The 27,025-nt window shown below is 42.3% G+C and overlaps 1 protein-coding gene across 1 annotated transcript in view; it reads left to right on the top strand.

The window, feature by feature from the left end:
- Positions 1 to 11,669: 11,669 nt before the first annotated feature.
- GRTP1 (growth hormone regulated TBC protein 1) overlaps positions 11,670 to 27,025 on the top strand; it is a 37,811-nt gene continuing 22,455 nt past the window's right edge. The window contains exons 1-4 of the mRNA XM_050915360.1: positions 11,670 to 11,716; positions 13,650 to 13,801; positions 20,002 to 20,160; positions 26,333 to 26,457. Coding sequence (XP_050771317.1) covers positions 11,679 to 11,716; positions 13,650 to 13,801; positions 20,002 to 20,160; positions 26,333 to 26,457 — 474 coding nt within the window. The 5' untranslated portion in view covers positions 11,670 to 11,678. The remainder of the gene's footprint in view (positions 11,717 to 13,649; positions 13,802 to 20,001; positions 20,161 to 26,332; positions 26,458 to 27,025) is intronic.

Genomic DNA, 27,025 nt, shown 5'->3' with positions numbered 1-27,025 from the left:
CTGCCATTCAAAAAAACGATTTTCAATGTGCTATTTTGATCAGCTACACAAATGCACACACACGCTGCATTCTGGCTGCAAATCTCAAATTTGATGACAATTTGGTGCCCAAATAACTAAAACATTTGGGGGGAGGAGGGGAATTTTTCCACCCCTCCTGTTCTCCAGTGCAGTACCCACTCCTCCCTGGATAGCTTGGGATTTTCCCTCTGCCAGCACCCCAGCTGGAGAAGGAGCCCTGGGGGAGAGGAAGGCAGGGTCCTCTGCATCTTGGAGCCCTGGGCAGCACAAGGGACAGGCAGCTGCTGCTGCTGCCAGTATCGCTACAAAGCGGGTAGCAGCATCCCCTCCCACATTTCCAGTGTTGCAGAAGGATGCTATGTCTCAGCTATTGGATCATAAATGCACAGCAAACAAGCCAGGCCTGTTATCTTTGCACCAGGGCTGAGCTCTGCCATCGTGTTCATCTCTGCGAGCCGCAAGACCAGATGAGCTGCGTGCTGTAGCGCAGCACTAATTCGAGAACTCACGTAAACACCAGCCTCCCCTCGCTCTGCTACCGCCGCCACTGTCCCCCACTCGCCAACAGGGAACGGGTGGGTTTTGCAAGAGCCTGGACACATATGTGTCCCGTGGCTTTTCCTCTGCACACCCAGCACCCAGTGCTGCAGGGCTGCTGCCGTGACTGGAGCTGCTTGGGTGCTGCTGCAGGGATGCTCTCTGAGCCGGCAAGCGGCTGTGGAGTGCAGAAAAGGGCGGAGGTTTCCTACAGTACCAGGAAAGGAGAAATGCACAGCAAAGGCTGAGTGGTAATAAGAGGAAAACTTGATTTATGCTCAGAAGAGCACATTGCTGGCAAAGAGCAGCACTTAGTACCTCATCCCTCCAGCAACCCAGAGACTCTACTTCATTTCTAGGTCTTAACAGCTTGTCTTTGACCCCACAACAGTTTGTGGGCCATGCGGGCAGAACTAAGGGGAGCAGAGGCAGTACCTCACTAGCATATTTCACTAGCCTGGGGGCATTCCCTTCGCATGCACAGCATATTTGGGCTGAAAAAACCCAGCATTTTTGGCTGACTAAACCTTCTTGCCTTGCTGCAAGACTATGCCATTTCCTCTGCCTTTCCCAATGCACACACGGCTTCCAGGCTCAGCTGAGAGTGAAGTTGCTACAGGGTCTTAGGAGTACTGGAGCACTGGGGTCTTAAAGCCGCATTACCGCTTGGCACAGAGTGTACTTTTATAGGATGGAAATCATTCAACTGCTGCCCCAGATGACAAAAATAATCCCAGGGTTTGCTGTCACTTAGATGACGTGGTGGTGCAGGCCTGAGAGGAAGGCTGCACCCCTGGCAATCTCTCTCCAGCGAGAGCACCGGCTCCCTGCACCCCACACAAGTCATTTTGGAGGCCCCCACCCCCAGATTTCTGCAAAGTTCTGCCACTTCAGGGCAAAGGGTTTTGATGTCGTGTCTGCAGCGGGCTCAGTAGCTGGGCTGAGCACAAACCAACAGCGAAGTGGCTCTGCCTAGCTGGAGCCCCTGCATTTTGTAGGATCTGGCTCTTTTCTTTCCATTTTCCAGACCTGAAAATGTCTGGAGGGTGTTTTGCTGAGATCAACAATCAAATCCTGCACGATTTGCTTCAAGGCCCTTTTGACATTCCCCAATAGCGTCTGCACAGTGATTTCTTTGGCTGTTTTTCTGCTGCAGGCATAGATCAAAGTGCTCTCTCTGACCTCCCACTGCTTGCCATTCAACTTGCATTCCCCAGCCACCACAGCTAGTCGGCAGCTTTTTTAACGAGGCTGCTTTATCACTTATGAATATTATCATTCGGCACTGCGGACAGATCTGTGAGTGAACAGCTTGCTAATAGTAAATGGCGATAAGAAAGCCGCCCTTGGCAAAGGCAGAAGGAATATTGCGCTGCAACAGCTCCCTTATTCTGGGCCAGCTCAGGATGCCCCTCTGACAGCCGAATGAGGGTTTATATGGCAAACGTGTTTGCGTGTCCCCTGCTAGAGATTACAGGAGTCTTGCTCTCTGCTGTTCTCAGGATTAAGTAATGAGGGACACAAGTTTCTTGGTAGGGATAGCCTTGCTTCCCAAAATGTTAGAAGCACCACAGAATAGCAATAAAAAGAAGGCAATGGGAAATCATGGTTACCATCCATAACACAACAAAAACCAGAGTTTTGTAAAAAAGCCATTCACTCCATTAAATAGTGAGAGCTAAAGGCTATAAAATTACTCTCTGGAGGTAAAAGGTAACAGATCAGAATTCAGGTAATTAAACTGCTTTCACTCCACACCTTAAAACACAAACTCACCTCCCAGGCCTGCCTTTGAATATTCCAGTAGGGAATACTCATGGGGAAGCGGTGCTCTGACTGGTGTCTTTGTGCTACACCTTCTTACCCTCCTCTATCAGATTTATATAATAGTTATAATTTATAACTATAATATAGTTAATAGTTTTAATTTCTCACCCATCCTGGGTAGTCAGATCCTGTACCCAGTTGAACTGGCCCAGCCTAATGCCCCCTGAGCCACCCTTCCCCTTGAACTCCACGCACGCTTGCTCTTGGGTTGGCTTCACATCACTCATTTATCTCAGGCTAATTTTGCCCGTGGAAACCTCTCAGGCCCTACTTTGTAAGTCCTTTGTTCCATACAGTTTTATTTTAAAAAATGGCAACCCAAAGGGAAAGAGAGGTAAAATAAAAGCATAATTCAATCTGATGGAAACAAAAAGAATTAATTACTTAACGCCTACTTGGCAAAAACATGCTTTAGCTAAATCCCGAGAGCTGCACACGATGTCGCTGGCTCTAGGAAGTTGGTTGTCTCTGCTGGCAGCCATTAGTGTTGTTCGTACGTACAACAGGTCCTCTAAAAATAGCCATGTTCAGATTAGAGCTGCAAAAACCCTGATGCAGTGATTCTCTGTGGTGTCCTGCCTCATCTCTTCTCACACTCATCAAAGACGGATTTTGCCTCGACCTTCTTCTAAACTATTTTTACCCATCTTTGATAGTATAGACCATCAACTTGATTACTGTATTGAAGTACGTACGTGCAGGTAGGACATCCCAGATGCCTTTGGTCAACGTAAGTGTTTAGTTTAATTAAAGGTAAGTGCTAAAACAGAAGTGGCAAGACATGCATCTCACATATCCTTATTATCAACATTTCAGCATTCACAGCTTTGCTCTTTGCAATCATCTGCTGCAAATTTCTCAAATACTATTTGATGTTACTCTACTGCTTTTCAAAAGTGTTTAGTGAAAAATGTTAAATGCAGTCCGGACCCAAACATATGACGATAGCTCTGTGGGTCAGGGAAGTGCAAGTCGCAAAAGCCAGTCAGGCACAGGATGTATTTACAAAAGATACTGAAGGGTGCTCGAGTGGAAAATCAGACCATCGAAAAGCTAAAACCAGCCATTGATTCTTACGTAAGTGTTACCTAATTGTTATTTCTTCCCAGAAAACAGTCCATCAGATCTGTCTCTTGTTTCATTACAAGTGTCCCCTTTGTGAGGACCCTTGACAGCAACTGTGAGGTTTTTAAGTACTGTTTATTATCAGCACATAAGCTTGACTGCAAGGACCAGTGTTAGCTTTCTCCCTTGGGAATATGAATGGTATTGCCAGGGACACACTATCATTGCTGTGGGAAATACAACACCTTACCAATCTGGCATTTGTTTCATAGTAGAAACTACACTGCGAACACTAACCACCCCTTCTAGTAAACACATGTCAGTACTCTAAAAGGCAGCCACTGCAATCAAAAGAGCCACCAGTTTTCCACACAGAGTAAGTCCCAGTCATGCTGACAAACACTGACGGTGCACTTCTTTGAAAAGCTGAGTCCTCCCTAGAAGAAGACTTCCAAGAGTCCCCCCTGTGGAAACTCTTTTTTTTTTCTTTTCTGAAGCACTGGGTGGGTCTGAGGAAGTTCTCAGGCAGTTGTCCATCTTCCTGATAGCTGACCATTCGATTCTCAGCTTGCAGATAGGTGCTAGACTTGCAACTTTGCTGTGAGCTATATTTGATCCTGTGATCTGCAGGGGGAAAACTCTGCGGTGTTCTGCGCAATATCCAACGCACCAGCATTTTCTCTACTGGATGGAAGGCTGAACTTGCTTTCTCTCTACTTGCAGCTCTTTCATGTTTGCTTTCTCTGACTACTCAAATGTGAAGTAAAACTGTGGCTGTACCTTCACATTTAAGACCTGGCCTGCTTTAACGTATAGCCCCCAGCCTCTATTTTTTTGTAACACAAGCAAAGAAATGCCATGTGAGAGACAGAACAGCCACGTGTAGTGTATTTTGTGAGAGCCAGTGGGTTCCTTCAGGCAGAGACTGGATATTTCTGGCGAGAAGGAGTGCTAGAGCTTCCCAGCAGCATTTGTCCCGGCTTAGCAACCCTGCATTGAGCCTTGGGGGGCTCCAAGCCTTGGGTGGGCTTCAGAACTGGGCACTGGAGCTGGAGAGAGAAATCACCTTTTTTTGCTTGGGTGAAGGCTGAGTGAGAGTTTTTCACACTGGAGGAGAACCATCTCCTCTCCTTGAGTGATTTGTACGCTCTCTGGTTCTGCACTGCCATGGCTGTTTGAACCCCAGGACTGGAACAGGCTGAAACAAAGAACTGAAAATGATTGAGAGGCATAACACACTCAGCCCCTTCCCCCCTCCATCCCAGTGACTTCTGTGGGATTGAATCTGAGCTTTCTTTGCTGAAGGTTGTTTCATTTACACAAACTAATCTGTTGCACACATATAAAGAACCATTAAATACTCAAAGTCTGTAATTCTCAGCAAATTATTTTATACAGGGCATTTATGTTGCCATCAAAATGCAAAAAGCTATGTCTGAGAGATATTTCCAGAACAGTGTAGTTAAGAGAATTGCAGCTGGAATTACTTATAGACTCATTCTTTGGAATGCTAAATGGTTTCATCATATGTAGATACCATGGGCTAAATTGTAACTGAGTGGGGCAGAGCATCAGGGCCCCTACAAGGCATGTCCACAACAGGCAAAACTGTGATGGTCTAATGTCAATTCTAAGTATTACTTCTGTATTTTGGTGGGTTGATTTGCATCTACATGTGGATTATGACTGTGGTCAGTTTTCCATCAACAATTTTCCACCAACATCTAATAAGAAGACGCTTGCACTTTTGCAACCATACGAAAAAATGTCTTTGCATAGATCAGGAAAGATAATAATGATCATAAAGCTTACTTGACTGTGTTCAGAAGTTTATCAATTGCTCACGGAGGACTGGTAGTGATGAGATGTCATGTAAAAGGAAATTACTATAAAAATAATACTATCGGAGTTTCTGAGAAGAAAATTCTTGAAAAAAATGTTGTTGAGAAATATGAAAATACAGAAATAGAAGGTACCTGTTGCAGAAGCAATACAAATGTGCAGCACTGTCACACGCAATGATTGCTATAGCTCACTGGATAATAACAGCAAATTAAGTTCTATAATTTTCGTAAGTTCACACATAGCTAAAATAAAATTTCTCAGTTGAAAAAAAAATCTGGTGTATTGTTGACATGTGAGCTACACTTTCAATGGAAAAAAGAATCAAACAGCTGGCTGAGAACATATTATTTTTGTAACCACTTACACAGCAAACCATGGAAATACCAAAATGTTGCTGCTAGATTTCAGTGCTCCACATCCCTCCTCAATTTGATTACTTTAAGACAGGAAAGAACAGTGTCAGCAATACCTGAAATAAAAAAAGGAAATTTAAATTAAATAATTTCAATTTTGACAATGTATCAGCTAGTGATAACATTAGTGTTTAGGGGACATTTATCTGCAAATTAACATAAAATGAGAATTGAATTTTTGCTCCAGTATTAGTCATGTGATATAATCTGTAACCTGACAAAGTAAGCCAGAGAGAAGTCATAATTTGATCCTAGATGTTGCAATCAAAGTTTCTTACCTTTCAAAGGAATTTAAAAACACGGTGCTTCAGCTGATATCTTGATCACATGTAAATACTGAGGCGTATCTGTACAGATGGTTGTTGCTATAACCTTACAGTTCAAAAAAGCTTCAGCCACTCTTGCTGTCAAACCCAAGTTTGGGTTTTCACAAAACTTCTTATTTTTCTTTCAGCCTGTGAGTTTGAAAAATGTGTAGGGAATAAACATGCAGAAAGCTACAATGAAGAACAACCTCCTTGGGAGCACGTTACCTTTGCGGAGTTCAGCACTCCAAAGCTGGGAACTTACCAAAAGAGAATTTGCTGATCTGACCTAAACTCAGTACCCTTGTACCTATGCATTATGAAATAGTGTTTAATTACAGAAACTTAAGATTATCTGTGCTCCTGGAAAATTCCTGCCTTATTCCATGTGAGAAATGGACGTCTCTTCCTGAATGGGTAGCTATACCTTCTTTGTTTTACACCAAACTGTGTCATTACTTTAAGGACTTTTTTCCTTAATGCATGATTTTTAGAGAAACTCTTAACTGCATAGAGACAGTTAAGTGAAATAGATAATGTTCTTCACAGCTAACACTATGTATTTACGTGCAATGATTGTATTCAGATACCTGTAATGATAACTCTGCCTGCTCCTTATGAAATAGGATACTGCTTGAGACAACTGAAATGAAGAGTCCTTGCAGGAGTCCTAATGCAGAGGCAATTGAAGGTCAGGAGAAGGTTTGCCTTCATGTTTCCCAACTAGGACCAAATGCAAAATCATAGTGAACAGCCAGAGAACATCCAGGTTAAATCCCATCCCTAATCAGTAGATCTTGGAGCTGCCGGATTTGCTAGGCATGATACCTTCACAAGTAGGGACAAGAAAGAAAAAAGGGAAGGGAGAAGTAAGGAGGAGTTAATAATCTCCAATTTTGTCTGTCATCTCTCCCTGCAAAATTTCAAAGTTCAATTATAAGCCTTGTACTCATGCAGCCAAGAAAGTAAACATCATCACCATGAATTTAAATGCTTTCAGCATACCCCTCATGATCATTCAAGTAGATAAGGAAAAACAAAGCAAACAGAACAAAGCCCTCTAGAAAATACTTCATTTTGTCAGTCAAAATAACAAACACATTTTGCAGAGTTGCAGCCTGACCTAAGCTAGATTCATCAAGTAATTAGCCACTATGAACCTCTCTTTTGGTTTACTCAGTTCCACATAGTTGGGTTACTGATAGTTACTGACCTTTTTCTGAGGACATCCTTGTCCCTGTCTTAGGAACCCTTCCTGCTAATAATGTTCGAGTATTTTTTCCATATCACTTTTGACACATAATTTTGCCGTGTTTTTCTCACCAAGGGCACTACCATATCATTTCTCTTTCCCTGCTGTTTCCAGCATTGTCACTTACAGCCTTGAGCCTTCTTTTCTGACGCAGCTGGAGGATGGCAGCTGAGTGCAAAAACCTTTCTGCAGAGATTTCCATGGGTAATGTTGATTCTCCAGGCAGCTGCAGTGGTATGCAGCAAGCTTTAGAGCTCCTTTTTATAGTTGCTCATATCAGTATGCTTTGACTCCTGGGGCCACAGTCATACTGAGAATAATCAAAATACTGGCACTTCCCAGGCTACACATGGATTTGTAACTTGTCCTACCAGCTAGTAACCTTCATAGATGTGAAGCTGTGAAGCCTTCAGGGAATAGAGGAAATTAACTTTTTTAAATACGTTTCTGGCCTTGCTATGCAGTCTGCTCTGAAGTTCAGTGACTACTGTTGGAACAATTCACGTGAACAGGTTTAATCAGGCCTGCAGACTACAATTATGTAAGCATGACTCAATTTTCTGGGACAAAAATACAGAGCAAGTTCAGCATTTCATTGTCCAGAGCCTCAATACATACATAGGCGAAGGTTGACTAAACTTGGTAGGTAGCTGGTTGTAACAGGAACCAAAGGTGTCTGGATGTGATGGTCGCATTCCTTAACCTCGTTAGCTAGATGAGTTGTCTAGTCCTGGAGCACACTGTGCCTAGCTTAGAATATAGACTTGCAGTGATTAAAATATATATATACACACACATATGTTTACTTCTTACTGAGTATTTCTATACTGCCAAATCTGCTTAATCTAAACTGTTTTCCCCAAGTATGGAGTAGCAGATTTTTTTCAGGTCATGGGAAAGTAGCTCAAGCCAAATGGATGCAGAATAGAGCTCCAACAAAGCAGTGTACGCTTGCGTGGCATGGTTTATTAAGTACAGACACCAAGATGAGTGGCTGTATGACAAACCACACAAGCTAGGGAAGCCACGTATGCTGTGGGAATTTCTTTGCTTACTTGGGATACTACAACACCCAGTCACTAGCAAGAATTATCTTTTTATCTCTTCTCCAATGCTGCTGCATTCACATTTTCTAAACAGGGGCTGTTAACCGTTTTGTGAGTGGTTAGGGATTTTTTAAAACTTACTGTCTGGATCTGGAAAGGCAGAGCTGCTAGCTTTCCTGGGAATGGTGTTTCTCACCGGTATTTCTCAATGAACAGACTCACCCGTGCTGCCTTAAAAATAGTAGGCACACTATATCCACACACACCTTGTATATCCACACACACCTTATCCCTTTCTTGGTCCTATTGCGCTTCACTTCCCCCTAACAATTTCTTTTCTTTGACCTCCCTGCAGCCAGCAAAAAGAACCTTGGGTAAGAAAACTGACACATTTATGATACACAAAATAATAAAGACATTTCTTCCATTCTTGGACGAATAAAGAATCCTTATGGCCCCCACAGGCAGCTGAGGAAATACTTTCAGGCACAAATATTATCAAAGGCTTTCTCCTGATGCTCCTTCCCCAGTTCTGGCCTAAAAGTAACAATGGCCTTGGGGTGGTACGTGAGGAGCTGGACCACATTTCAGCACTGCTGATACATCAAGCATACGTGGCGTAGCACACATTTCACAGCTTTGGGAAGTGTAAAGCCACCCCAGACTAATTCCTGATTAGGTTGAAAATTTTGCTGGTATTGTTATTTAACAACAACTGCTCTGCAAACACAAGCAGGGAAGCCTTGGTCACTAAAATACAGGGTGTAAGACAAGCAAAGCTTTGAATGCCTCAGCCTGTGAAACACTTGTCTGCTGTCTTCATCTGCCTTTGCAGGGAACACATCTAAATGCCTACCCTTAAAGGGAAGTCACTATTTTAAGGACTTACTCTGGCAGCAGTGGGATGGGAATTTCTACCAAACACGTTCACCATAATGTAAAAACTTCAGGGATAAGGTTCAGATCCAAAAGGGGAAAAAAAAGTGACGTAAAGTACATTTCCTTTGTGCCAGGCGGTAGGCAGGAAGGCTGTGAGCTTCACTGGTCTGAATGTCACCCAAGTCTGCCTTCCTGCACTCTGCCACTGCCACCAACTCCTTCAGAAGTAAAGGATCAAAAGTAAATAGTATCCTTTTCTGCTGATCACAACACCAAGCACATGCAGTTTTCAGATTCGAGGGTTTTTGCATTAGTTTCTTTCAATGCCTTTAAAAGCAGCATGATACAATCTGCCCAGAAGAGAGCAGCATTGATACCCTGCGAAGGACAACCAAGGTACTACCTATTGCCAGACAGTAGGCTGGTTCATATTATCAGCCACAATATGGGGAACCAATTATTGCACTGAAATTTAGGAATTAGTTCTATTAATTGATTAACATTCTAAGTAGCTTCCTTAACAGGAGTTATGCGAAGTTTCTTAATAGGAGCCTTTGTGTGAAACAGGCATAAATCTGAGTGAACCACACTGTTGTTATCCTCGTGTTAGAGCAACAGAAACTGTATATAACATTTAAGGCTTGCTGACAGTAAAAATGCACTGCAGTATAAACAGGGCTACCCTTGATGGACTGCAGATGTACCCTTAATTAATCACAGAAACAATCTTCTGTTTCCAGGGAACTTTTGACAGATCCATTTTAAAAGGAACATGCACCAAAGAGCCTGATCTCGTCAGGTGAAGTATAACCTTGTTACCAAACAAGCCTGCAGCTTCAGGATTTGGGGGAGAAGGGGGTATTCTGCCTAGCTGAGGCTTCCTTCTTCTCTTCCGTGGGACAGCATCGCCTCCTTCTATTCACAGCTCTGCCAAGGATTTTCTGTGCGACTTTGACCAAGTCACTGGGCCAGAGCTGTTTGCAGAGCGTGCCTCTGCCTACGCTCCGCCAAGGCAACGCTGGCGGGATGTCAAAGCACAGGCTTGGCACAGGCACCGGCCGGCTCTCCCCGGTCTGGTTTGTAATCAGGTTCCAGTCCTGCCAGTACCCAAGCATGTTCGTGACGCCGCACAGTAATTTGAGCAGGACCACCCTCCTGCAGGAGAAGCCCTATGCCTGCTGAAGCACAGAATTTTCCCACAAAAAAAAAAAAATTACGTTTTGCTGAACAATCACAAACTTTTGCAGCCCTGTGACGGCAGTTAAACCAAGTACAAATCTCTGTATTTTTTCCCTGCCGTTGGAGCCGAACTACTTCCACATTTCTGTGTGGGTGATTGCCTTTGATCCTGCAGAGAGGAGGTAGCTTTCTCGAGGAGTGTGCTGGGAGGGAACAACTGTTGATCTCCCTTGTGAAATCCCATCTGTTGTCTTCAGCAACTCTTACTCGCTGGCTGAACGAGATAATGTTTCTCCGGCAGTAGCTGTAATTTTCCAAGTGCTTTGCTGGGTGCAGAGTCAGAACTTGATTCAAAAAGGAGAAGCAGGGATATAATTTCGCTCTCTCCCTTCTGTTACACAGTGTGTTACGAATTAAGCTGCTGGCAGTCAGGTAGGGCAGAGTCTGTGTGGGTTTTGGGGTTTGTTCGACACCTCTGAAGAGGAAGAGCAGTGTGCTAATGTTAGAGGTGGGTTCTGGAAACGGGGAAGCCTTTTTGGGTATAATTTTGGGTATTTATTACTACACGTTTTTGACAACCTGCCATTTATTATTTAAATCATATTTAAATGATTGTTAGTTTATGGTGGAAACTAAGTCAGCAGAAACTAAAGTTGGTAATATTTCAGTGTAACAAAGCATTGACTTTAATGAATTATTTGGGGAAATTAAATGGAAGAGTGTGAGGATTTGGGGGAAAAAAGCCCAAACCAACCAAGTGAACTTCAATACTAATACAACCACCTCTTCTCGTTGGTTATGGGGAAATTCCTGTGGTTTGAAGGGCCGTACCTGAAGCCACTCTCACCCTGGGTTAGTGAGACATTGCGATCGCGCTAAAATATCTTAATTTTTTTCCAAGATGTGACAGAAACGTGAAATACACAAATCTAAAACAGGATCAGAATCAGATCAACAGCTCTTTGCTGCCGAGGTGCCCGCCCCCCCCCCCCCTCGGAGGCCCCCCGCCCGCCGGCGCGGAGCAGAGCGGGGGCCGCGCAGGTTAGGCGGCGGTGCCGCCGTGACGGAACGCCGCCCCGCCGCCGCCCGGCCCCGCGGGCACGGAGCTGCCCTGCCCGGCGCCCGGCCCCTGGCATGGGAGGCGGTACCCGGCGGCCGCCCCCGCCCCTCGGAGGGCGGCAGGAGAGTTGAAGTTGTGAGCCGCTCCGTATGGGGCCTCGGCCGCGGCGCTGCTCGGCCTGAGGAAGAGCCCACCCCGCGGCCGAGGCGCCGCGCTCCCCGCCGCGGCGAGGCCGAGCGCGGACGGCCGATGGAGAGGCGAGAGGACGCGCGGGACTGGGCGTACAGGTAGGGCTGCTGGCGGCGGTGCTTCCGTTCGCCTGTGCCGGGCCCGTGTGGCGGGCCGGCTCTGAGGTGGGTGCCTGGCAGCGGCCCCCGGAGGGTCCGGCGTGCTCGCCCCCCCTGCCGGGACCGGCCGCAGCCGCCTGCCCGCTCCCACCTGAGCTCTCTCGGGGCGGGGGCGGGAGGGGGTGTCATGTTTAAAAATACCGCTTTTACAACTTTCCTGTGAATCTGCAGCACTCTGGCTGAGGGAGGGAGCGAGCGAGCCGGGAGCAGGAGCGGTGACTCTCAGCGCCTTGCAGGGAGTTCGGGGTTTTTTTGGTGGTCCCTTAAAATAGCCTTTCCCCCTGCTGGTGCCTTCCCGAGAAACACGAAGGGCTGGGGCAGAGAGGAGCCGTGGTGGAGGGGGAATTTGGAGCCGGTTAATCCGGGGGGAGCAAGATATTCCTCCCAGAGCGCTTGGGGTTATGATGGGGCGGCCGCAGGTAACGGCCGGGGGCCGGCGGGAAATGGCCGAGGGTGCTCGGGGCGGGTGGGGGGGAGGCCTCCTCCCCGGGGGAAAGCCCCGGCACAAACCGGCCAACGATGCGGCTGTTAACGTAAGGGCACCTAGGAGTAATGATAACCTTCACTGCCTGGAGGCAGCTTAGGGAAGGTAACTTCCTTAAAACCGTGCTTCCTGACTCTTTATTCCCCTTTCTACCTCAGGAATGGAGTTGAGCATGAAATTAATCTCTGCTTTCTGCAGTCATAAATATGAGATGTGTGTTCATGGAGGTGTTAGGATTTTTTGAGTGTTTTCACGTTCTGTGTCTTCAGAGAAACCTGTGTTGGGGGTTTCGGTGTTTTTTACACCTGTGGGTTTTTTGTCAAATTTGAGGAGTACATGAATACAAACGTGACTCTTCTAACTGCCGATTAAGTAATACCAGTTTGAGGTCTGAATATTAAAATGTTCCTCTTCTGATTCATGCTTTAGTACCCGTGACAATCCCATGAGCTGGAGTTTACCCAAGGCTGTGCCGGTGCCGCTCCATGGGCAAATTCCTTCTCCATGAATGAAATGGGCAGTGTTTTTGGAAGTTAAGCCTCGATGTGTGTCTTGCAAACTTTTCTGTGTGGACAGACCCCTCTGCCTGTTTAACTTCTATGAAGCCTATGAGTGTTCTGTACTCGGGTGATGGTTGGCAGGTATAAAGCCTCCTGGGAAGTTGCCATAAATCTAGTTTAGCAAGGTGACTTGATACATCAAGCTAAAACAGAATCAGACTTGCGGTTCTGAAGCTCCATCAGTGTCATGCTGCCTGAGATAACGTGCTATAACATTGAAAAATTGTTAAAGATAATAAAAGAAGTATTTTTAATACTACGTATGAAGAAGGTAGATTGACACAAGGATTTGTGTTTTTTTCCAAGCCATATACTTTCATGAAGATAATTTCAGAAATTACTGCCTTTAAAAAGAATCTTTGTAACTCGTTACACTTGTACTTTTTGTTGTCATTTTTCTGTGCAGAACTGTGTGGAAAGTGAGTTCAGGCCATATTTGAGCTGTTGTGCTATACCTTCATACCTTCATACTTTTCAACTGTTTGTGTGTATTGTGGAGAAAAATACCTCCCAGACTTCTATATGGTCATAATTTGGGTCAATTTTGCACACAACAGATCCTTTGCTCTAAAAACTCCTTAGTTCTAAAAGTAGTAAAATCTGTAAAACTGACTGAACAGTGCATGTTTAAATTCATTTGCTTAAACAGCTTTGATACGCTAAATGGAGTGTAACAGTTTGTGTGAAGTAGGTTTTTGTTGGGAGGAGGGAGTTTTGAGCTGCTTTTAGAAATAGCAGCTGGAAGTTATTTAAGGCATACTTGCATTTTTTTTTTTTCAGCTGTAGGTATGTAGAAACATTTGTACAAGAATTCTTTTTTATTTTGTAGGGTTGATCCATATGGGTTTGAAAGGCCAGAAGACTTTGATTATGCATCCTATGAAGCATTCTTTTCCAGATATCTAGTAGTACTCACTAGAAGAGCAATAAAATGGTCCAAGCTCCTAAAGGGGAATAACAGTATACAGAAGAGTTTAAAAGGTGAGCTGTATGTCTACTTTATAGGTAAAAGTGCATTATGTTGGAACCAATATAAATCATATTGAATTGGCTTGCATTTTTGAATGTTAAATACTATTTTTGTTTTCAAATGAAAAACAGTAGTATAAACAGTAATAATACATAAGGAAATGTGCTGTTGTTAGGAGGATCGTTGATTTGATTTAAAGCTTATAAAGGAGTAATCCTTCTCTGACATACGCTATAATATCTTCTTACATCTGTAACCCAGAGATTACGGCCACTGGTACTTCAAGATGCCATTTTACAGCTGTTTGTTGTATTGTACTCTGCTCTGTGCTCTCTTTAAAAAGACATGAGATTATGTAGAAGACACTGTCTTGAACCCCAGGGATCAGGATGTTAGGGCTCTCAGTTGCTGACTCTTTGACGGTTTTTTAGATTGCTGAGATTTTCTAGCTCTCCTTATCCTCCTTTTGTAAAATGACATTCACCTCAGCTAAAAAGGTGTGTACTAAGAAACTGATGCTAAATGCCTTATGAAGTGAATAAAGTAAAATTAATGCAGGAGCTAATGCAACATTGGATGAAGTGCTGATGGAACTGTTAATGGCCACTTGAAAAAGAAAGAAAACCTCTAGTACTGTTTTATCTTGCAAGAGAGACAGGGAGAAATAAATGGAGGGAGTCTGAAGGTGGCAGGGAATCCTGTGAAACTAAAGGGTGGAGGTTTTTCCTCCCATGCTTTCTCTGGGTTATTTTTTCGCATAAACATCTAAATTTTTCTCTTTGCTCTTAATGATGCTATTCAGCTTGCTTTTTCTTGGGAGTCTTTTGGAGTTGGGCAGAGTTCTCTGTAAGTATGAGAGTATGAGAAAAAGTGAGTAAAACTAAGCAAAACATAGCTGAATATTTAGAGCTGTGCTTCAGGTGCACACTTTGACTGCTAATTCTGGTGGGTTTGTTGTTTTGGGGTCATTTTTTTTCTTGGCACCAATAATGGGATGGTAACTAGTGAGACATTTTAAGTATAACAGTGCATTTAGTGTATGGATGTCTGTTTTAAGACTGAGGAATCCCAGAAAATGTAGGTTTGCGCTATAGCTGCTAGATGATATGCTGCTAACCAGAAAGTAGCTACTTCTACTCTCTTCTTTTTCTTCCAAATGTAAAGAAGCTTTTGTTTAGGGTGCCAAGTTTAAATATAGCGATAACTGTGCAATATTTTGAATTAGTGAGGATTTTGAGATTCTGCAGAACTTAGTCTTCTAGTTATTGTGGAAAAATAATCTCAGGTTTTGATTCGTCTCCTCTTAAAATGTGTGAACTGTGACAGTGGTAGCTTTTAGCAGTTTCTGTGAGTTCATTACATTTCTCTTCCCTTGTGTTCCCTGTTCCAGCGTTGGAGACACAGAATACTACTGTGATACAAACACTGTGTATGCCTTTGGTCTTATTTCGGAGCCAAAACCATATCTCTCAACTTGTCCACCAGGCTTCAGTACCGATGGTCATGCTGCCCTGCTAGCCACGTAATAGCAGTAACCATTAATGTGGTTTTAATCATCTCTAACAGGCTACTGTTTGTGAAAAATGGGATACCATAAATTCACTGAGTGGACACAGGCAATGGCTCTTGACTGTAGCAAGTCCTTGCGGGCTGGTGCATCATCTTTGATGTTCCTAACTTTTGCTGAAGATACTTGGATTTGTAGACTATGCGTTCTCATGCATAGATGTACTATGTAATTCTAAGGAGAGTGACTGGAATAAATAATGTTGAGGAAATGTAGTCTGAGTGTAAATTCAAAGTTGTTCCAGTAAGTCTCCCACATTATCCTCAACTGATAAACTGATACCTCAGAAGAGGAGAGCAACAGGTTAACCGGTACAATTACTGATTTTTAAATACTTCCCTTCTTCTGTCAGTATTAAGATTGAAGTCTGTGGCATATGCGCTTAGAATTATGTAAGCAGCTGTTTAGGTTTGTGTTTTATGCTGCAAGATGATCCTGCAGTGATTTGCTTGCAGGCAGTCAGAGAGCAAAAGGCCTGCCTGGTGATGCACTGAATTTCCCTCCTCCAGGACCTGGCTTCATTGCTCTGAAGCTTTGCTCAGGAGCTGCTGGTTCGGATTAACTTCCCCTCTGCTACAAGTCGGCCATAAGCTAGAACTGAGAAGAATATTTGATTTGCCACTTCCCCCCCAAACGCAATAGCTGTATCTGCAAACCCATATCCTTATTTTGAGTTCTTCTGGGGCCTTTTCAAAATGCGTCCTGCTGTGAGTAGATGTGAGAGAGGCATTGTATGTGTGGTATCTCAGTAGCTCCACACGCATTTGTCTTTACACGTAGAGAAGCTCATAATTCCTGTCTGGGTGAACAGGAAGAAGTGATGACTTGTGTTAATTTTCCAGATTGGAAATGTGGCGTGTTCACATGCCTCGCATCCAGGGTGGTATGTATGTATATGATTCTGTTCTACTGTAAAGAAAAATAATTAGACTACATTTTAACAACAGTAATTAAGCAGTGTATCCTGTTGTTCTGGATTACAGCCTTCCGGCAGGGCGGGTCATGGGAATTTTGGCTGACAGTTCCTTTTGCTCGTTCTCCAGTGTCTTCCTTTTTGTTATTTTCTGGTATTTTGTTTCCCCCTCTACCCTTGTTGTCTTTGCTGTTTTCTCTGCATATGTGAATTTTCAGTCAGTGTTCGGTCACTTGCCTCCTCTCTCTCTCTGCCACTACTCAGATCCTCTTCATTTTTGCTTTTCTCCATTCAGCTGCTATCTTTATGGGACCAAAAGACAGCTTTCTGCTCTGGCTGGTTTACAGGCAGGCAACAAACTGTCTGACATAATTGCCCAACGTAGCTTAATTCTGACTAAAAGCATGCTACGTAAAAGAATTTGGCTGTAAGTGGATTCGTCAAAACTGACCAGTAGCAGAAGGTGCTTTCTAGTCTTTGAGGCTGATAAAATACAGTGAAAGGTGAAAGTAATGGTACTAGAGAGTGGTTATAGTGGGAGCACTTCTGTTCCAGCCCAGGGGTTGGAGGAAGGAAGGAGCATCTTGGAAAGTCAGTTTTCATGTTTCACTGTAACTTGAACATTTACGGTACGGATCTGCTTTGTTTCTTCTGTGATATATTCATAAAATAAAACGTTCAATTCCTTGTTGTATGCTGTTTTCAGCTCTTTTGTAGAATTTTTCCTCTAGGGTCCAAGTTAGTTTCCTCAGCATTCAACAGTAATTGTTAGTAACTGAAAAAGTAACCAGAAAGTGCAGATGCTTCTCAAAATCACACTTGTCTAATATTTAAGATGAGACAGTTTTTGTTTTTAATTGGGGTTTTCCTACATAAACTTAGTCTATGGTGTAGAGTGAAACAATGTTAATGGGGGGGGGAAGGTAAATACAACTTTATCTAGAAGCAAAAACATCCAAAATTCTGCTATTCTACCATTAAACAAGGACAGGTAGGTGTAAGGTGATTTACTTATTTTTAAATCTTGTTACTATAAGTAGTGCACAGTATTGGAAAATGTTATTTTCTGCATATGTTTCTCTTGCAGTTACTTGGGGTATTTATCAGCGCTTCTAGACTACTACCCTATCATGTAGCTGTTTTTTCTTGTAACAAGAAAAACTTATTAATAAAGTGTGACTCTAAACCTGCAGAACCTGGCACTGGGTGTCAGAGGTAATGGAATTAAGACTGCTTTTGTTTCCTTAAAAATTGATGTTTCGTATTTTGTTAATGAACAGAGGCAAAAATTTCACATAAAGGTATTTCTTTACTACACATGTTTTAAAGCTTAGACTGTGTTGTGTATGCTGTGGTGTCCTGGGAGTGATTCTGCGTGTGGATACTCAGGGCTTGGTGGTATTCAGCAGTGCTACTTTTGAGCTCACGCGCTTCGTTTACAGTTGGAGTCGGATGTGTGATTGGAGACAGATGCACAACCCAGCTTCATCTGTGAAACCTTCTTAAATGTTACAGCGGGAGGATATTCTGCAGTGTGGACTGTTGTTGTGGGCTTTTTAGTTCCTGAGGATAATGTGGAAGAGGGCCTACAGAAAACAAAATAAATACATATTTGTATAAAACAATACAATTTTATGTATAGAATATGACATATAAATAATATATGTATATATAAAACATATTAAATTGCAGCTGTCCTTATTTTCAAAACTACTTTGCTGCTTCTGTATGCCAGTTTGCAGATCCTGGCAAGTATGATAATGGTGTAAGGAAGAAAAGCACCATGTAAAGGGCTTTTCCATCCCTCAGGGAGTGGGGAAGCTGGGGTAGGTAGTCACTTGGGGCAATACAAGCCTCTGGCTGTCTATTACCATGAGAACGATGACACTTAGGAATAATGAGTGTATGCTGTGCTGCTGCAGGGCTGCTTTCCCCTTGTGCCAGTGTCAAAGGCTTGTCCCTGCTTCTCTTGAATTTAATGTGTATTGTTGGATGTGGATGTTGGCTATGCTTTCAGAATTGACAGTTGTTCCAGAAAAAAATACCATTGGAATTACATGTTAGAACATGATAATCCAGTAATTTAGCAAGTAAGTTTGCTTCTAGAGACATTTGCAGGCTTATCTGAATGTCTCTTCTTGTTGACCTAAGTGGGACTGTTTCCTCATACTCATTCCTGCATTTGCTATGTCCATCTATAGAATTTCTTGAGCATTAGAGTTCAAAGTCTTGTAAAAAAGATGAAGTGGGGATTATTAAACAACCATAGAAACAAGTAAATTACTTCCAGTCTGTCTAAAAGAAAGTTGTAGTTAAAGTTACTTTACAGCTAGAACAGTAGAGATTGTAACCCGTAGTATAAATCCTCATAGAAAAGCTAAACAAAAACTGTACCCTGAAGACCAGGTGTTTGTTGCAAATGTCAAGGGTAGGAGTGTTTCTTTGAGAGAAAGTACCAGATTTTAGGTGGGTGAAATGCCCATTAGAGATGCACGGATCTCTCTGTTGACACTGGGAAAGCAGCTTTGGCTCCTAAAGGACAGGGAGCTGCAGTTAGGTGGAATGTATTTAGAAGGTGGCTGAGTTGTTGTAAAACCTTGTTTCACTCTGCTGTTTTTAAGGCCTTTAATTCAGGCAGCGTTTATCTTGAGTTACAGATCTTTGTGATTGGATAAAACCAGATTAGGTAATTATGTTTTGTGTGTGTCTGTGTGTGTGGGCAGAATAAAAATCCCCACTCTCATTTCAGTCTCATAGAATTTAGGGAGGAGAAGCTGATAATCTAATTGAGTCTCATTCATTTAGTAAGAAACGTCTGGTTCCTCTGTCAGTTTCTTCTCCCTGGAAAAAGCAGAAGGATCTCAAACATTCAGCGGTCTTTTTGGGTTAGAAGGGGTAATGCTGATTTAGGATTATGTACCAATGAGCAGTATTGGCTCCTTAGTAATATTTTTCATACCATTCCCAGGAGGAAGCTGCTTGGGCTGTCATTAGCCTGATGCTTCTTCCTGCAATCTTGCATCCTAGTTATTTACACTGAATCATCAGCTTAAAAAAACCCCCGAAACACACCCTGATGATGAATATGATGCAGGAGATAAGAGCTACTTTAGATTTGAAAAGACTTCCCCACTTATTCTAGGAAAAATCATCAGCTGCTCACTCACATCTCCAGTTCTTCCAGGGGCTCATTCAGACAGTAGCCACATATTTCTCAGTTTCTGCTGTGACTTCAGTGGTTAGGTGCTAAGCTGAAATCCTAGGGTTATGTTAACATAGCAATTTATGCTAGAGCATGACCAAGCAAATGGAAAGGGCTATCATGTCAGAGGCCACTGGTAATGTAGGGAAAGAAAAAGTCAGTGCACATCTGAATGAAAAAGGACAGAGATCAAGGGGAAACTTTGCTGTTCGTATCTCCACTCGGAAAGGCGGGAAGAAGAAGAAAGGATTCGAAATCGTAATGGGGGAATAGAGGAGGGAGGAAAGCCTGGGTCTGGAGATCTGTGTGGGGAGTCTGTGTGGCGAGAACTTAGGAGTGAATCTAAAATATACTATGTAGCTGAGAAGGAAATGCTTATCCTAAATGGTGGCACAGGAGAGAAAGCGTAATAATCTCTAGTCAAGAGTTTTCCTATGACTTCTCAACTTTCTGTTGCTCATTTCCAAAAGAAAAATACAGCTGGATTTTTTTTTTTTTTAAAAGCAACACCAAACTTCTTGTTTTGCAGTGAAGAGATATATCAGGAAAGGCATCCCCAATGAACACCGTGCATTGATCTGGATGATTGTGAGTGGGGCCCAAACCAACATGGAACAAAACCCTGGATATTACCACAGACTGCTTGAAGGAGAGAAGAATGACAAGCTGGTTGAAGCAATCAAAACAGGTTATTGTTTTGATAACAATGTTTATCCATACTATGTCCTTAAATGTTAGAGATCAAGTTATGTCATGGAAAACTTACATTTCTGTAGTAGTGGTTTAAGTGCTGAATTAACATGTAAATTAGATTAGCCATAAGCTCTTTAACAGCACAGATCTTTCCAGGTTCACCAAGTGGTCAAAAGCATTAAGGAAGATTAGAAATTATTTGGGAAGGAACAGAGAACAAACTAGAAAACATTATTATGTCATCTCCTGAGTGACTGAAGAGTTATAACTTTGTACCGTGAGACCTGCCTTTGGGTCTGTTTCTCCTTACTTCTGTCCCAATAAGACACTGGAAGAGCAGCAGGGATGGTTGAAGATGTGGTATGATGTCTGTATGAGGCAGGTGAAGTATGCTAGGATTTCAGCTTGAGGAAAAAGACTGCTGAGAAAAAGCTGCTAATAGAGCTGTATGAATTATAAATGGAGTAGAGAGGGTGAATGAGGAGCAATTGTTATTTGTTTCTTGTAACATAAGAACCAAGGACACAATGAAATTTGCCATGCTGCAGGTTTAGAAGAGCATATCACTGAATTGTGGCACTTGTTACTGGAGGGTGCTGCTGAGGCCACAAGTATGAACTGGTTTAAAAAGGAATTTGACAAACTGAGGGGTGGGGAAGTCCACCTGATGCATGAAATCCTAAACACTAAATGTAAATCCCTGAAGGAAGGGAAGTGTAGGAGGAGAAGTACCCCTCTTCTACTAATCCAGTTTCATATACGCTGTCTGTGAACAGTGATCAGTGACCAATACTGGTGACAGGGTATTAGGGCAACCAGACCTTAAACTGGCCCATTGGGTGTTTAAAAGAGGCAGTAGGGGAGGACAAGAAAGTAGAAGTTTGGTGTAACTGATATTTGTCCTGAAACTTTTCAACCTGCTGCAGTGGAGCTTTTATGGAGAAGCTGATACTGGCTGAACTGCCCAGTTAATGAGTCAGGAGGTTGGGCTGTGCTCTAGACAAGCACAATGCTGAGGTTGTTCTGTTAGAATGGCAGGTGCAGTTGTCGTCTTTTTCCTCTTGAAAAAGCCAGGTAGTTAAAGTTGGGGCTTCATGGATTTTTATTTTTTAAGATGTGGAATCTTGCTGCTGTTCACTTTTCATGTCTGCAATTTCCAAAATTTTCAGGCAGTTGTGCTGTATTTAGTCCTGCGGTCTAGCTGTAAAGTTATAGCCCATATATGCTGCAGTTTAAAAACAAGAGAAGAGCAACCACACTTCCTTTTTTTTTCAGAGGGAGGGGCAGGCCTGCCAAAGACTTTATTTCAAATTCAGTTTAAAACATGTGTAAGAGCCAATGTGTCCTGTTTCTTTTACATGCCCAGAAGCTCCAAACAATTTTCATGTACGTTTGGAACTTATTTTCAATATGGGAATGTCTTCAATGGGATATAATCAGGTTAAAAAGTGCAGATAGACTATGTAGAGAAATGTTGTAATCTTTAAAGAAAAATCTGATTAGTAATAGCAATCAAAGTCTTTCAGCTAAATAATTAAACTGTCCTTTCACCATTTTTGCCCTTTAACTTGCTGATTCTTAACTGATGGGCGTTATTGCTGATGTTGTTTTATATGACATTTGCTGTTTGAACATACTTTTTTTTTTTAAAGTAGGAGAGAGCAGGCTTCTTACTCTAAACATAAAAATAAGAGCTTAAAGAATGCAGGTCTCTAAATTTTGATGGAAATTTTCATGGCTTAGTTTACATACGCATTTAGAAGGGCATGCATTCCTACTGAGCTTTGTTGTTCATGCCCTATTATAGTAAAGTTTAGTAGGACAAATTATGTCGGCAGGATGAAGTGTGGCTGTCCTCCTAAGTCAAAGGCTACGTGCTGGTTACAAAAAGGCTGGGGTGTAAGTTGACGTAGCTGCCTCACAGTAAGCCCTACTTAGGCTGGACCATTGAATTTCAGAGTAAGTGTGTCTGTGTCTGCAAGTCCTCTCGCATGCACATGCAGCTAATACCCACGTTTCCACTCCTGTGTTTCATGAGGAGTTGTAGGTGCTGTGAAACCCAGGGTCTGATATTTATCAGTCAGTCCCCTGAGCCTGTGCTGCACTGCATGACTGCTGGCATAAGGATCTCACTGCATAGATTGGATAGTAGTTGCAGGATCTTAGTTTAGTTTATGATGGGTTCAGAAAAGTAATTCAAACAATAGCCATTGACACTTCACTAGAGACAGTGAATATTTTACTATCAAAGCACTAATAAGCTTCTCTGAATGGGGTTAAACTATTAGTGAAGGTTGGGAATTTTCACGTGAGTTTAGGGCATTCAACCATGCAAGGGCAAGGGGAACAGCAGTGTCAGCTTTTCTGGCTCTAAGAGAAGCCATATCAGGTCATATCCAAACTGCTATCTCATCTGGTCTTCTGTCTACCAGAACAGCTAAAGGAAGAACTGGAAGAGTAAAGTGAGTAGTGATGCTTCCTCAGAACGTTTTTCCTAGTCTCCAGTTATCTGTGGTTTGGGGAGTTCCTGAGTCATATGCCGCATGTTTGTAGTTAATAACACTGGATGGGGAAAAAAATTCACAAAAAACCTCTGGTTGCTCCTTTTTCATGTCATTTACCTTGCTCAAGATTTTGCAGATTTGTGCTGTCCTGCTCATAAGCATCCCCCTCCAAACTAAGTTGCTCTAATCCACCTTGTTTTATACTATGTATGGCAGCCATTTCATACCTGTGATCTTCCTTGTTGCCGTTCTCTTCTGCAATTTCTCCAATTCTGATACCACCTTTTGGAGATGAAGGGGACTGGAATTTATGTGGGTGCTTCTCAGATTTATACAGTGGCATTATCGTTCTCTTGTAGGAAGTCCTAACCCTGTTTGCTTTATTGATTACTGCAAGCTATTGAACTGTTACTTGGTGCTGGTGGTGGAGGGTGTCAGGCTCAGTTTCTCTGGTTTTAGTTGATAGAAAACTTGACCTTAACTTAAAAAAACAAACCAAAAACCCCAAACCTCCAAAACAATTTCTAGTTCCAGGTGTTGCAGGGAAAAGCTTGAAGATGAGTCCTAAATATCCAGTTATAACAAATTTAAAATACCCTTTAAGTGTATTATTTTTACAAGTTGCAATTGATGACCTAACCTCATTATTCTGGAGGTTTGCAATGGAGTTTTTGAATGCTTGTAGTTGGCAGTTGAGGTGACTTTTTGTTCTGCTCTTTAAGTAAAAAAAAAAAAAAAAAAATTACCTACCTGGAAACTATTCAGAGCAGATGCAAGTTACAGATGTAGCAGTAGCAAAGAAGTGACCGTAAGTGGAGTAGAGGATGTTAGTTATAAAAATACTTGTGTAATTTACTGGGTGCTGTGTCTGGGAGTGGGAAGCACCTGGATATGAAGGTAAGAACAGAAAGAATGAGATAGCAAGATGGAGGTTGATGTGTAGGTGCCTGACTTTTGAAGTGCCCTAAATATGAAAAGCACAAGACTGGTACAAAAGCATTAGGCTTCTGGACTGCGCATTTAAATCTCTTTGCTCCAGAAATAGCATCAACAATTGTGATTCTAGGTACCAAAATAGATGTCTGTTTTATAAACTGAGGCTAATGTGGCTTTCTGTCTATGTACTACTGAATGAGAGGTAGAAATACTGCAGACCTGTGAAAGGGAAGAAACAGGCCAATGGTCTTCTCATGGTTGCTGCACAGAGATAAATCAACAGGAAAGGAAAGCTATTTTGTTTCACAGCAGCACAACACTGCCACCTCACAGCGCTGAAAGATCATCTGAAAAAAAATGCTGTTGGGATTTAATCTGAATTTACTGCAAAGGAGTAGCTAGTCTTTTCTTTGTGGCCTTCTTTGTGGTCCCATGCTCCTATAACTAGTTTCGTTATAGCCAGCAGATCTGCTCACAGCCACAAGATGGTCATAGTTTTGGGGTTTATCTAGCAGTATAAAGTTCTAATGTTCATTTTCCAGCTTGAAAACAATGCTGATGTTTTTTCCCCAAACTGGACTAGTTTGAGGCTGTGTTCCTTTGAATGCTAATGTCTACCATGAATGAAGTAGGTTAATGGATAGCAGGTCAGAGGGTGGGCTGCACGGGGTGGGAGAAGGAGGTGTTTGGATGTCTCCGCTGGGACAGGTGTAGTAAAATGGGGGTAAGTGCTAAAGTCAAATGGCTCCTGCCATTTGCCTCAAGTAATCTCTGGCAGTCATCTTGTAGTATGGTAAAACATACCAGTTTGTGCCCGCTTGGGGAGTGGGTTGACGTCCCTTGCCTTGCAGTCAGAGGAGCCTCAGAGCTGGAGGAAGAGGGAGAACATGCAAATGGAGCAGAAAGGGGAGGATGGAGAGGAAGCAGGACCCCCTGCTCTTGGTGCACTCAAGATAATAATCTGGCACAAGGAGTCCTGTGAGACCATGCCCCATATTATTACCCGAGTAAAGACTTCCAGCTCTTCTATCTTCTTTTTGTTCCTGTCCCCTCCCCCCAAACTAAAATACTGTTACTAAATATAAAGAAAACTTTTAAATCCTTCATAAAATTAGGGAAGACTTCCCGAGTCCTTGTGGGAAAAACATGCTCTGCAATCAGAAAGCAAATTGGAGCTGATTTTCTCAACTGCAGACCTTCCTCAGGTTGTGAAATTAAAGATGAGTTCAGTTTGAGTAGTCTCTGCTCTGTATGTGATGGACTTTTCATACTCCCCCCTCACCCTTGTTCTGCATAGCTGAGGGGAAGAGCCATAACTGAAATGTCAGCATTAATCTTTTCTGTAACATCCAGCATATACTTTAATAAACAACAAATTTTAAAAATTGTCTTTTTCCTTGTGTTTTCAGTCACGTGAGAGTTGAAGTGAAATATTTCCCTGCCCTCCCATTTCCGTAAATGATTTCTTCACTTTAAAAGGAAGAAATAGTGATTAGTGCGATAACTTTTTAATGCTTGTGACTTCCATTACACTACTCGTGATTTTGGGGAGCTTTCTTCCTTTGGTTGCTTACAGCTCAACTTTGTGTCAAAGCTGTAACAGACTTTTTCCTTTATGCAGGAAAACGCTGATAAGAAGTGATAACTCTTAGGACATAGATATCTGTACAGTAGTGCTGTTACTGAATTTTTTTTTTAAACTTTAACCCATTTTTTGTTGTGTTTAAATATAACCAACTATTTGTATTTTATTAATAAGTCTTGGGTTTTTAAAATCTTCAAAGTTACTTTTGAATAGGATTTTTCTCCCCAACTTAAACTTCTAAAAATCAGATGCATAAGTCTGGACTAGTGACCTTGGGTTCCCTCTTTATAGAGTGAAGGAGGCCAAAAATTAACTCTGCCTGTTTCTTTCCAACAACTGAAGGGAGTTTTGGGTGACTAGCTCAAACTTGCGTGTCTAATTTTTAGACCTTTGTAAGGAGAGATGAGTCCTACTATTCATGTTTGGTCTGGAAGAAATTAATGTTTTGAAATGTCAGTAATTGCATAGTCCTTACTTGGTTTAGGATTGAGCTTGAAGCATGTGGGACGTGCTCTGCTACTTGAATATCAAAAATCATTCTCCTTCTTGGTGATCTTGCACCAATGAAGAAACAACTTTTCTCATGGTCACATCATGGAGAAACTTAAAAAAACTTTTACAAGGTGATTTTAAGTGGAAGTCACCAGCTGCAGGAGCAGGATTATTTTTTTTAGCTGTTTGCAACTGTTTGGTAGAAGTTCACTGAATAAGTCAATTGCAAGTTCATCTGACTTGTTATGGGAATATGCTTTCCTAGAGGCACAGCTCACTTCATGCCACTTGGCTAGATAAATTTGGTACATGTTGTTTCGGTCAGTCTAAATATCTGGTTTGCTTTCACTTAAGCCTTTGCAGTCAGATGTTGAGAGAGTCCAATCTGCAGGAGAATTTCTTTAGTCCTGCTTGAAATTGATTTCTGTACACTAATCGGATTAATCTTTCTAGGAATAGATTATCCTTGAATGCAGACGGTCTTTTAGCCAAAGTGGAGGTAAACCTGTTTCTTAAAATTCATCCACCAAAACTACAGTTTAGTGAACCATAATGAAGTTTCAGTTGTACTTCAGAAGAGCTGTAAAAGTTTGTTTGGAAAGTGAAGGAGGGAATGGCTCTTAATTTTGGTCTTTTTCCCTTTTGTCTAGACATGAACAGAACATTTCCAGATAATGTAAAATTCCGCAAAACTGCTGATCCCTGTTTGCAGCATACACTCTATAACGTATTGGTAGCATATGGGCATCATAATAAAGCAGTAGGATATTGTCAGGTATGTAATCACTGTTTTTTAAACAATGCTGCATTTCACCAGTGGTAATTGTTCTTGTCCATTTGAGTGCGTGTTTTTTAGAAGCAGATCCACAAGCCATTTCTGTTTTTAAAATGGCCTGGAGGGGTGGATGTGAGGGAGGAATGAATCACTTAGGCAAGTTCAAATGTCCTTGTGAGTTTCCCTGTGGCCTTTTTTGTAGCTAGCTTGATCATGTTTGGTTCCATTTGTTAGCTGCAAAAATAAATGTGTTATCACATATGGTTGTATCAAGATTAGTTGCTTTGGAGAGGAAGAGAAAGCGAGCTTGCCTTTCCCTCTTCCTCCCTCCTGCCATCTTTCCCAAAACAGTCCTTGGTATGTACGAGGCATCATGAGATCCCAATTTCCTTTGTTTTCACTGTTGCATTTTTCAAAATACAGGAAGACCAGCATTCATTGACATCACATAGTTGGGGGGGTGGTAGCATTTATTTGGTGCCATCCCCCAGTATAGACAGGCAAGTAAGAAAAAAATTTGTTTGAAATTCAACCTGATACTGCTTGGATGGCAGCTCAAAAAAGCTCC

Source organism: Gymnogyps californianus, chromosome 1 (assembly GCF_018139145.2).
Source record: "Gymnogyps californianus isolate 813 chromosome 1, ASM1813914v2, whole genome shotgun sequence".
NCBI classification, from domain to species: Eukaryota; Metazoa; Chordata; class Aves; order Accipitriformes; family Cathartidae; genus Gymnogyps; species Gymnogyps californianus.
The sequence above is the reverse complement of the archived record's forward strand: the minus strand, read 5'-3'. Positions and strand labels throughout refer to the sequence as shown.